Raw genomic sequence first — 12,359 nt, forward strand, 5'->3', positions numbered from 1 at the left:
CTCCAGGTATTCCCAGCCCTGGATACTCAGTCCCTTGTTTTCTCCCTGCAGGCCCTTAGAATGAAAGGGTTTCATTCTTGGATTTCCCCCTGGAGGGCAGTGGAAAAGTAAGCAAGCAAGTGTGCCAAGACAACCGGATGCTGAACCCAGGTGCTTGCCACCCCTGGGGTTAGGAGACACCTCTCTGGAAAGCGTTCAGGCTGGGGCTGGAGACCCATCGTGTGCAGCAGTTTTGGATTCCAGGGGCCTCAGAGATCCCTGCTGTCAGCAGGCTCTGATGCCGATTCATTCTACGGGCTTTCTCACCTCGACGTCATTCGTCAGCACTTTTGCTGCCATCTGGAAGGCTCTTTCTCTTTCCCATTCTTTTTGTGAAACAAGCCACATTCGGAGAAGCTGTTGGTCAAAGAAGAAATGTCCTTTCCTTAGTGTCCTTCCTCTTCACTCATTCGCATTTCCCCCGCTCTTGCTGCCACTCTCTCTCAGCCCCGCTCTCCCTCTGCCTCGACTGGAGCGGGGGCTCGCTTCCCCACAGACCATTGTTTAGTGGACCAGCCCTAAGGGGTGGGGTTAGTGGGTCAGACGGGGCGTCTTCCTGGGAAGAAGATGAGGTGCGTTTCGAGTGGCGCATTGGGGCAGGGATTAGGGGACGTGGGGATCAGTTTGAGCGGTAGCCTTACTCACATTGAACATTTCCTGGCAGTCCTCTGCTTTCATACTATCCCATATCATGGTCCTCAGCAGCTTTCCCAAAGCATCCATGGACCGTTCGTAGAGAAACTGCAATCGGGTGAGTGGGAGGGTGCTCCCGGGTAAGGGGCGGAAGTCCCACCAGGTTCTTCCTTCCACTTGGGCCTCACCCCACCTACCTTGATGTGCTCCTTGTCCTTGTCTGTCTCGCCCTCGTTTCTGAGATTTTCCAGAGGTGGAAGGGGCAGCAGCCTCCGAATGTTCTCTTCAAGAATATTAAGGTGGTCGTTGAGTGAGAGGCGCGGTTTCAGTTTACTGAAAGGAGAACCATGCGGAGGAGTGGGTGTTGGATGATGAACAAAACAGGACCCAGTGGAGTCCCCAAGAACTGCTGGTCCTGTCTGAGGGGGTCAGCTACCCATTCTGACATGGTGGGATGCCGAGGGAGGTGGGGGCAGAAGCAGGGAGAGAGAGACTGGGGACAATAGACTGTACTAGTGCACATCGTCAACACGCCTGGATTATAATTCACCAGAGTGAGAAGCAACTCAGCACTCATTCCGCCTTGCTCAGTCCTTTAGTGTATGGTCTCTGATAGCATTAACCTTCTGATTTTCTTTAGTGCTCGTGTGTGTGTGTGTGTGTGTGTGTGTGTGTGTGTGTGTGAGAGAGAGAGAGAGAGAGAGAGAGAGAGAGAGAGAGAGATTTCTAAGTTTGGAGCAGTGACTTTATCAATTTCATCTGCCCTGTCACATTATATGTAGTGTCACACATACTACAAGTTCTTATAAATGCACAAGTGAAAAAAGGATCCCTTCCTCCCTCCCCACCTTTCTTTACACATGAGGATATGAACCAACCTGGACATACCTTGGCAAAATGCGAATGTTCAATAAAACATGAACTATTCCATTTGTTATTAAATAAATATAAATCCAGATAAGCTAATACAGCGTGTCAGTGAGCAAATGAGTGAAGAAATGAAAAACGACGATGCTGCCCGGGCGGGCAGGGTGACAGAGGCCCTCCCACAGGGAGGACAGGCAGGAGTGGCGGTGACAGCTCTATTGAAAGGGTCACAGCTGTTGGCACGTGCTCAGTAGCCTTCCTGTCCTTGTCGTCCGGCTGACTTTTAAAAATCAGCTGATTGACACAATTTATGCGCAATAAACTACTTCCATTTAAAATGTGCAATTAAATGAAATTTACACCCATTAAATGACCATTATCATCAATACAAAACATTCGTATCACCGCAAATTTTTCCTTATGCCTCCTCGTGATTCGTCGCTTCTTCCACTCTGGCTCCAGGCAAACATCAATTTGCTTTCTGTCATTAGACATTAGTTTACAAGTGTCCTGTCCAGCTGAGGGCAGCCACTAGCAACATGTGGCTACTGAACACTTGAGTTGTGGCTAGTCCGAATTAAGAGATGCTGCTATTCTAAAACACGTTGGATTTTAAATATTTAGTATGAAAAATTATGCAAATTAGCTCATTACTAGTTTCTATATTGAATACACATTGGACTAATATACCAAATATATTGGATTAAATAAAATAATTGTTAAAAATAATTTGTTTCTTTTTATTCTGACAATATTTATTAATCTTGTCATATTAATGACATATGTGACTTGCATTATATTTCTACATCACAAAACTGTTCTAGAGCCTGGTTAATTCTTCATTCATGTTCAAGGTTTATTTATTTCAGCCATCTTTAAATTTTCTTCACTTTGTAAACATGGCAACCTATGTCTTCCCTTATCTTGCCTCTTGCCACACCTTAGAGAAATTATGTAGGTGTGTTTTGCATTTATTTCCCCAGTAGGCTCAAGCTCTTCTAGGGCAAGGCCATATTTTGTTCATTATTGTCTTCTCAGAATCTGTCTTAATGCCTGATACATGGGTAGAACGTGATGATGTTATTCTCAGTGTAATAAGCAAGGCACAAAACCCCAAATATTGTATGATTTTGCTTAATATGAGGTACCTATCATATAAAGTTCATGGAGACACAAAGCAGAATGGTGGTTTCCAGGGCGGGTGGCAGGAGGGAATGAGAGCTGCCCAGTGGGCACAGGTTGCACAATGCGATTCTACTTACCGCTGCTGAACTGTGGACACTTAAAAATGGCCAACATGAGACATTTTATGTTGTGCGTATTTTACCACAGTTAAACATTTTAATGAAAAAAGAATGACGTTTGTGAAGAACTGGCAATAATTTGGAAATATAAAAGGTGAAGTGAGAAGAAAGCAGGATGAAAAAGCACATGCAGAGTAGGATCATAACTCTAATAAAAATAGAGCACTGTATATAAAGACTTGAAGAAAACATATCAAAATGTTGAGAAGGAGGGGGGAAGAAATCGGGGTGATTTTATCATTTTTTAAAAAAACTTCTTATAGTTTCCAAGTTTTAACAATAAAGTTGTATTTCTTTTACTGCAAGGAAGAAATATTATTTTTAAAATTTACTTAAAACTATTTTCTGCCTCAGGTTTATTGCTACTAACCAACTAGAATGCAATTACAGCTTTTGCAATTTGGTTAATGGGAAGATCAAAATTTTCCTAGAGGCCTAGATCCAGGAAGCAAAACTCCCTTTTGCACAGAAATTTCAGCCTTCATATGTCAATACATGTGATTCCTCTGAGCAGCTCTTTAGTCCCTGTCGGTCATCCAACAAGCAGTCTGTCAGCTCTCTGACTCTGGGAAGAGACACGGTCCCTGTTTGAAGTGACCCGCTGTGCTCATTTTCGGGAGGGTGCACTGGAGTCCTCCCTGTTCCATAAATCAGAAGGAAGACATGGGGGAGAAAACATTTTTTTCAATGAGAACAACAAAAAGTTCTCTACCTGAGGTACCTGATGGCGATTAAGGCTTTCCACCGAACAGGGCTGGCCAAGGAATCCAGGGGCTCGTCCCTGATGAAGTCCTGCCACACAAACAAGGAGGTGAAATGGTTTGGAAAGGATCAAGGGACTTTCCAGATGCAGCCACAGCCTCATTGGACCCATGGGTGCCCGTGGGCGGAAGTATGGCAGGGGTCTATCTGTTCCTTGGGACTGGCGAGTTAGCGTCACCCATTTGAAAAAAGACAGCCCTGCACCCTCGGTCAGGGACTTCTCCTGGCCTGGCCTATGTCCTCTCTGCGCCCTCACCAGCATGTGACCGAGCAGCACCTCCTTGTAGGAGAACTTGAACCCCTGATCCTCAGAATCTTGGACAGCAATGCCAATCTCAGTGATACTTCTTGTGAAACTCATTTGCAGATCCATGTCCTACAGAAAAATGATTCAAGATACAAGCCGGGTCTTAGGCAGTCCTCCTGGTGCTTAAACACGTGACCTAGTCTTGAAATGTGTGCCTAGGGGGAGCAAGAATCTCTGCCCCTATTGCCATCTCTACCTCAGTCTAGGGTGGACATTGCAGGGGAGGGGAAAAGCAACTCCCTCCCCCGACCTCCTGGAGACTGAGGTTTCTCTGGAGTAGTGGCTTTCCAACTTTTTGGACCAGAAACCAAAGTAGGAAACAGTTCTCAATTCCACCCAGCATTTACATGAACTCTCTCTCTCTCTCTCCATCCTACTATCTACCTATCTAGAAGAGTTTTAGGACATTTATTGCTATATGCAATGTGCTCTTCTATTTCTCTTTTATTTCACCACAAAAGTGTTGCTGGTTGTGATCTGCTAAATTAATTTCACGGCCTGCTGGATAGGTCACAGTCCACAGTTCACAGCCTCTTCCAAACCACCTGGAACCAAATACATTCGCTCCTAGGTTAGGCTCTGGAATCCTGGCTGCAGAATTGGATTCATCAGTTACACATTGGGATGCATTCCTCTGGAATCCAATCCAGAGGACATCGATGCTTACTGCACTTCCAGGGAGCGTGATTTGTGTTCAGATATATACATTCAAACATGCCGCATACCTTGTTCATCACAGACATGCCCAGAACCTGAAAATTCAAAGGCAAAAGCAGATACTGGAGTGAGCAGTAAGAGAGTTCCTCCCCTCCCCCAGCAAGAAGGCCCGCCTGTCAGCCTGCAGGGCCCGGTGACACGGGACACCCCGTCTCCTCAAATGGTGGGGTCTGCTCATTTCCTCCCCCGTTTTCAAAGTGAGGCCTATGCATTGGCAGAAGCTTTCGCCTGGGTGAGTTGTGACTGCTCTCTACGGGAGGTAGCAGGGCGACGCCAAGGCCTTGGGTTTCAGGCTTCACGGTTTGGTAAGAAAAACAGGAAAGGCTCTTGGCAGGAAGGGCAGGGAAGACTTCTGAAAGGGAAGTTAACAGAGCAGCTCACTTTGGAACTGGATCCGGTCAGTTCTGGGGTAACGTTTGTGTTGAGAATGCACATTCGTTCCGGTGGGATTGGTATACGAGGGAATACTTGTAGCAACTCTGGGCTGCGTTTGCTTATGTACAGTTGGGTTCGAGAGGGCAAAGTGGTGCCCTGGTTGAACTGAGCGATGTAAAATACTGATGCACGCCCCTCAGCACATCTGCCCGCGGCCTCAGCTTACTGTGTTGTGGGCGCTTCCCGGCCAAGTCTGGCATTGCAACTGTCTGTCAGATTTCAGATAAGTTCTCTTTGCCACCCTTTCATAATATTTTACAACTTTCACAATTGACTTTAGGTGTTTTTCAAGCAAAAGTGCCATAATTTTTTGTAATATATATTTAACTATTTTTAAAAGTTGTTTGTAAAATAGACTCTTGCTTTTTTAAATGTATCATTGATGGATTTTCAAAAATGCCGTGCCCCTCAAACCATAACCCCTGTGGGTTTTCTTGTTTAGTGCATGTGTTGTGTTGCGGAAAAATTGATTATACCTTGAAAGTGGACAGTCAACTTTATCTAAAACATCTTTATCTCCTTTCTTCTTTTATTTTTATCATAATTTCCCTCAATGATGGACTGAAAATTAATGTAACGTAAAATGTCTTTTTTTCTTTTGGCTGTGTTTCCTAGTCTCGTTATTATGTATCATATTTTGGGTGCGTCAGAACCATCTTTTGAAGAGCATGTTGAAAGTACAGATGCCGCGATCCATCCTGGAAGACTGTGGTTCATGAGAGATCCCTATTTATAACATATTCCAGGTAATAATTCTCACGCAGCTGAGGTGTCAGAATCACTGCCCTACACTTTTCCACGAGCACATGCTTATACCTGTGTGTCACGAGCTCCCTATGATTCCATTCTGTTCACACACACGTGAATAAAAGTCAAGAGCCCAGATTGATCAAACGGTGGGCTTGTGGAAGGCACAGAAGAGGAGATAAAGGAGAATAAGCTACAATCCTTAAATTCAAGATGCCGACAATCTAACGGGAGAAGCAGATGTGTATGTAATCCATGAAAGCTTCTCAAACCTGGCTATGGATAAAAATCGTTCATAAACCTTTGAAAAAAATAGATGTCATTATTTCACCCCAGACCGACTAAATCAGCCTCCCTGGAAAATGGCACTGGGAAGCTGCTTTCAACTTCATCCCTAGGTCATGCCATTTTTAAAAATGGAACTAGTCAGTAAAATAGTTGAATTGACAATATGTATGAAGCACGTTATTAAAGATGCACAAAGTGCTGTGGGAGCAGAAGTTATGGGGTGAATTCTCATTCAGTTCGGTGGCTCTGAGTTAGCATGAGAACATTCTTGGCAGGTGTGAGGGGTGCCAAGGACAGTCCGGTGGCTGGGCTGAATGCGGAGGGGAGAACAGGACAACGAGGTAGACCGGGTAGACTGCTGAATGACATGCCATTGGCAACACTTTAGAGGCTACTAGAAAGAATTAATACCCCAGCTGCCTTAAAGTAGAACGGGAGTAATTGGTTGAAGTCCCAAGGTGGGTAAGAGCGCTGTGGGTACAAGTCATGTGGCAGGGCATCATGGGAGTGGGAGGACATGGACGTCCTCAGACCTTAGGAGAGAAAAAAGTACCTGACTGTTCCATAATAAACTGTGCTGTTCCCAGATGTTCTCATCTCCCAGACACCCCAGATCCTGTCTTGCCTTTGGCCTGTCCCCATGAGCATGAAGATGCCCAAGGCCTGAGCCTCCCCAGGTTGGGGAACCCCGCCCTGGAGCCTGAGGCAGCCGCCTTGGCTGTTACCTGAGAGCACTGGCCGTAAAGAAGGAGGACTTGGGATACGATGTCCTGATCGAGCCTGGTGAGGAGCTGGGCCTTGGGAGCGTGCAGGGCCACAGCGCCGTAGACTACCATGACGTCAGTCTTGCTCAGGCTCCTTTTCCCCGAAAAAAGGCCCTGAAGACAGGAGAGGCATGGGAAACATGACTGAAGGGGTTTCCTTTTCTCTCATGTCTTTTCCTAACCCGACAGACAAGTATGGGGTTAAGAAATGGGACTGGGATGATGAAAATGTGTCTAAAACGGATACTCTTGTTTGTCCATATTTAAATACCCTGGATTGTGTTGTCGCCACATCAGGCTTTAACGGAGCTACCTGTGAGGAGGGTGTGTTTCTTTTTACTCATTCACTTTGTGTCCTTCAGGGGAGGCAGGGCATATGGGACACACTGTGAGACCTGAGCAGCTGGTGGGGACACACCGAAGCACACCCAGAGCTCCTTAGGACTGTCCTGGGCAGCACTGGGGACAGAAAATAGAGTACCCTTGCTACCCAGCGAGTCATTCTGCGGGGCGTGGGGTCCTGCAGTTCTAACCCGGAATAAAGACCTGAGGGCAGGGGTAAGTTCAGCATGACCAAAAGCTTTGGAGAGGAAAATTGTTCTGTTGTTGTTTTGCTTTACCTTACACCGATTCATGAAACTCTTTTCCTGATCTTGGAATGTTCTAAGAACTTTTAAAACAGTATCCAAGTGGTTCTCGGCACAGTATCCTAAAATAGATGTTATCCCCTAAAATCAGAAAAGATACAAGATTTTGAGTTTAACCATTCTCTTATTCAACAAACATTTACTGAGCCCCTATTATGTGCCTTTCTGGGGGCTGGGGATGCAAAAGTAAAAAAGACACACACCAAACTCTTTGTCCTTGTGGAGTCTGTAACTAAGGGAAGCGGCAGGGAAGGGACATCACATAGACACAGATTCAACAAATGTAAATATATGTTATGTAAATATATATAAATATATATAATGTAAATGTAAAGAGAGGATTTTGATAGTGATAAGTGTGATGGAGAAAAGAGAAACAGAAAAAAAAGGTGCAGTTGATGTAGGTTGGAGGGAGTTGGCAATTTAAATAGGGCGCCCAGAGGCGGCCTCCCTGACAGGGTGTGCTGAGCAGAGCCCTGAAATGAGCCGGGGCGCCAGTCACCGGGCTCTGGGAAGAAGAGCCCTAAACAGAGAACGTAAGTAAGCGCGAGGCCCTGGGTCCGCAGGGGAGGGCTGAGGGGGTGATCAGGGAGGAGAGCGATGCCAGATGAGGTGGGGGGCGGGAGCCTGGTTAGGGTAGGACCTTTTAGGTCACACTCAAGATCTTGGACTTTAGGCTTAGATTGGTGGGGCTTTGTGAGCTTGAGTTGACTGACATTTTAAGAGGATCACCCTGTTGATGAAACTTTATCTTAAGTGGTTAAGCTTTAGAAGGCCAGCACTCTAAGGTGGCGCTCCCTCTACCCCGCCTTCTCCCCCTCCCCGCCTCTTGCCCCAGGCTAACTTCACCACCGCGCCTTCTGGATGACTTGCTCCTGAATCCAGTTACATTTGGTTTGGTTGCAGAACCCTGCTGGAGAACCCAGGGGCTAGACCACTGTTACTACGGCCTCGGCTAGCGCTGTTCTCGGTCCTTAGGTACCGGGCCACCCAGCCTCCGTCACCAGACGATGCTCGGGAGAGTCCTCCACAGCCTGCAACCTGACGTTCCTTGGTCTTGGCCAGAGAGGTAATCCTCTCTGCCTTTGACCTTCTGTGTGTTCTTGCCCCTCAATACTCTGTGTTTCTCCTCTCCCACTCCATCTTCCTCCTGTTTCCTCCCCCAACTTTTCCCGGTGCCATCATCTTTCTGTCATTTGAGTCTGGAAAAACCCAAGCTCTGGAAAAATCTGACTCTTCACCTTACCTGTCACCTATGCCTACACCTGGTCTTCTGGATGCTACTGAAAAAAAAAGTGACACCACAGAGACAATTGGCGGCCGTAGAAGGTGATTGCAACCCCAGCAGGGCCCCCAAATCTGCACAAACACCCTGCTGTCTTCCTATAGTTCAGCTCCTCTCTCTAGTTCCTCACAGTAGCAATTCACAATCTCAAATCTTCTCTTCCTTTGAAACCGCTCACCTAACACTCTCCATGAATAGAAAGTTCAAGAAGCATTCCATTTTCCCTTATTTTACTGTGGGGAACCGGAGGAGTACAGATAGTATGTTGACACCAAGATTTGAATCCAGCTAGTCTGACACTACGATCTGAAGCCTGGCGTGAGAGCTCATGCTTAGGAGCTGGGAAGTCAGCAAGCCATGGGTTTAAGAAAGTCATGTGTTAACGTCTTACCTGGTTGGTCGGAGATCATTTACTGAGCTAAGTAAGGGTGTAGGACACGCTCTAAAACTTGCAGTGAAGTCAAGTAGAAAAGGAATTAAAGAAGCTCAAATGGATGTCATAAAGTTAGTCTTTTAAAGTTTGTAAACTCCTCAGACCTTGAATAAGAGCCTTGTTGCTTGCGTATATCTAAAATAAACTTTATTTCTTAGCTTATAGTGGAACTAAAAAGGCAACCAGGGTAGGGAAAGTGGTGCTAGCAATAGTACAAAGAGCAACAATGGATAATTAACTATCTGACTAGGACAAAGAAATAATAGGAAAAAAAAAGCAATTTCAAAAGTTAAGTAAGTCTGGTAGTATCTGCACATTTAATATGGGGGAAGGAATTCTGAACACCTTGGAATTCCTGAGGAGAGTATATAACACAACCCAATAATTATTTTATACCATGTGATCTTTATTAACCAGGGAAGTTTTTTGTTTGTTTTTTTTTTTTAAGATATACCCTCTCCTTCCTCCACATTCAAATATCCTCTCCAGTCTAGGCTAGGATAGGGGATAGGTAAAAATGTTTTGCAAAAGCTCTCCAGGTTACACTTATATTTTCTCTAGGTTGAGAACTCTTGGTATATAAGGTTACATTAAGCTTGTGAACCCAATGCTTTTGATGTTTATGATCATATTTAAGTTATAAAGCCAATGTCAAAATACTTTAAAGATACGCATGTTAAGTGAGAATGATAAAACTCATTTCTCAATATTTTTTTGCAAACCTGGTTAAATAATAAGGCATTGATATTTAGGCAGGGATGTGTCATTTTTCTGAAAAATTTGGTCGGGTTATTCTGAAGGTATCCATGGATAATTCTGGGTGAGTAAGACATTATTGTGAGATTGTCAGAGGTTTTTCTGGATGGAATTCATTACCATTGTCATTAGAGGAAAGAGAGAGAGAGAGGGGTCCTACCTGCCGCTGGTCCCCCAGTTGGTTGGGAGCAATCAGAAATTCCCTAATCTGTGAGCCCACAAAGTTTGTATCTTGGCAGGATGCTAAGGTGGTCCCCAAGGCTTTCCAAAGGAATTTCTGAAAAACAAAGGATAAGCAGCAGAATGGTAGAGGTTGGCAAGTAAGACTCTGATGACTTACATACTTTATCTCATTGGACCCTCATAACGCCACGCCCCTCGGAAGCGGGGCGCAATCTCTGTTTGGTTGGTGGCTCACTGAGGCTCCAGAGAGGTGAAGCAATTTCCCTAGAGCTGCCTAAGGAGCAGAAAGTGGGTGCAAACCCACTTTCGAAATGGATGGCTACACCAAGGAGGGTTAGGTAGAGGCTAGCTGGAGACAGGAATGGAAGAACCAACCTTCGAGCATTCTTTTAGCTCGAAGTTTTTACTAAACTCTAGTAGATTTTTTCTGGACACAAGCTATGTGCCAAGTGCTATGGTGGGGCTGCTATTAGCCTCCCAGCATTCTTTCTTTTTCCTTCTCTGGAACGGAGCCCCTGAATTTTAGTGAGCATGTATCTGCCTTGAAGACTCTTATACTTCTCGGCTTTGCTCAGCCCTATGAGCCACTTTTGGTCAGAGGTGAAGAGAAGGTAGCATTGTTCTAACAATTCCTCCCTCTTCTTGATGGCGGTGTAGGCAGACTGGAACTTGAGCAGCCATTTCACACTCTACGGTAGAGTGAAGGCCCTTTTGCTGAACACCAACCTTCTCCACGGAGCTGTTGCTGTAACTGCCCATCTGCTGGCTGAAATCCCGACTCAGCTGAATGGTCCAGGCTGTGTCATCGATCTTCCATAAGGATTCTTTGAGCAACTGCGGTAGGAAGTGGAAGTCACATACAGATGTGACTGTTCAGTGTGCTTTCTTGGAACTTTTTTGCTACCTTATTTTTCAAAAGTACAAATATATATTAAATGGGATTATTCTGTTTCCCATTAAAAAATGATTGACTTCAGAACTTTGCATCTTAGTTTATTTTAAAAGCCATATTCTGTCATGTTCTGAACTCCCATTGGGAATAAGTTCCACAGAATGTGGAAGTAGTTCCAGGTAAGTGTCTTTCTTTTTTTTAAATAAAAATTGCTTTAAAGCTTTTTAAAAAAGTAATCTATTCTGAAACTTAAATTGAAGTTAAGGTTTTTCAACTTCAAGTTGTGAACAGAGTTGGAAAAACTCCATTAGTCAATGTTAGTTTGCTTTATTATATACTTTATTAAAAAAGGGACATTTTTGTAACAAAGAAATAAATGTCTTTAAAAACCAATTAGATATACAGGCACTTTTTGCTTTACTTCAACTCTAAGAACTAAATATTCCGAGTGCCACCAACTGCTCTGAGCCAAGGCCGCACTCACTCATTTGACCCCATGTTCCTCCTCGTGGGACAATATATAAAAAGGTGTTTTTCTCTTCCTGGAGGAAAAAATCCATTGTAATTTCTAAAATCTATTATTTTACCTATATTTTCTCTGAGCCTACGAAAGGACACTTCATGTCAAAGACAATGAAAAGATCTGTATGCATTTTCTTAACAGGAACGCATTCAGTGAGTGGGTTCTTTGAAGAGAAAAAAAATTAAACAGCCCTGAAAGTTGAAGGGAAGAAGCAAGGGAACATGCAAACAGTTGAAAGAAGGTGAGAAGCACACTCAAGACTGAAAGAGGGAAAGAAACGGTCCTCAAGGCGTCTCTCTCTAGGGAAAAGACCCTTTCCTCCTAGTAAGAACAATTATTTTAAAATGGTAGCAGGGGAATAGAAGGCAGGACTTTTGCTGGGCAGGGGCAGTGAGGTAGGGGATTAAAGAAACGTGAATAAGGAGAAGAGGTAGATCCTAGAATTAAGCACCAGGAGAGGAGACAGCAGCTTTCACATCTCATACTGGGTGAGAATCACTGTGGGAGTCTTTAAAACTTGTCAGTTCTCATGAGCCACCAGCCCGCAGCCCCACCCCGAGAGTCTGATTCTGGAGGGGCTGGTGATGGGAGGGGGTGCCCCGGAGAGGTCACTGGAAGCTGGCATTTTAAAAGCAGCTGTGTGCCAGTTACAGAACAGTCAGGGGGGTGTAAACTACAGCACAGGGAATAGAAACAGCAATATTGTAATAGTTGTGTATGGCGCCAGCTGGGTTCTGGAAATATTGGAGGGAACACTTTGTAAAAGTATGTGGCTGT

At 44.8% G+C, this 12,359-nt stretch overlaps 1 protein-coding gene across 1 annotated transcript in view; it reads right to left on the reverse strand.

Moving 5' to 3' along the window:
- Positions 1–12,359, reverse strand: part of MROH2B (maestro heat like repeat family member 2B) — a 57,845-nt gene that overhangs the window by 17,250 nt on the left and 28,236 nt on the right. Inside the window, exons 19-28 of the mRNA XM_054583999.1 lie at positions 10,894–11,001; positions 10,145–10,261; positions 7,484–7,591; positions 6,825–6,977; positions 4,638–4,664; positions 3,862–3,981; positions 3,556–3,635; positions 870–1,005; positions 685–780; positions 307–396 (exon numbers count right to left, since the gene is read on the reverse strand). Coding sequence (XP_054439974.1) covers positions 307–396; positions 685–780; positions 870–1,005; positions 3,556–3,635; positions 3,862–3,981; positions 4,638–4,664; positions 6,825–6,977; positions 7,484–7,591; positions 10,145–10,261; positions 10,894–11,001 — 1,035 coding nt within the window. The remainder of the gene's footprint in view (positions 1–306; positions 397–684; positions 781–869; positions 1,006–3,555; positions 3,636–3,861; positions 3,982–4,637; positions 4,665–6,824; positions 6,978–7,483; positions 7,592–10,144; positions 10,262–10,893; positions 11,002–12,359) is intronic.

The sequence above is a fragment of the Pteronotus mesoamericanus genome, unplaced genomic scaffold (genome assembly GCF_021234165.1).
Source record: "Pteronotus mesoamericanus isolate MK-2021 breed Mesoamerican mustached bat unplaced genomic scaffold, CSHL_Meso_final contig_75, whole genome shotgun sequence".
In the NCBI taxonomy this organism is placed as follows: Eukaryota; Metazoa; Chordata; class Mammalia; order Chiroptera; family Mormoopidae; genus Pteronotus; species Pteronotus mesoamericanus.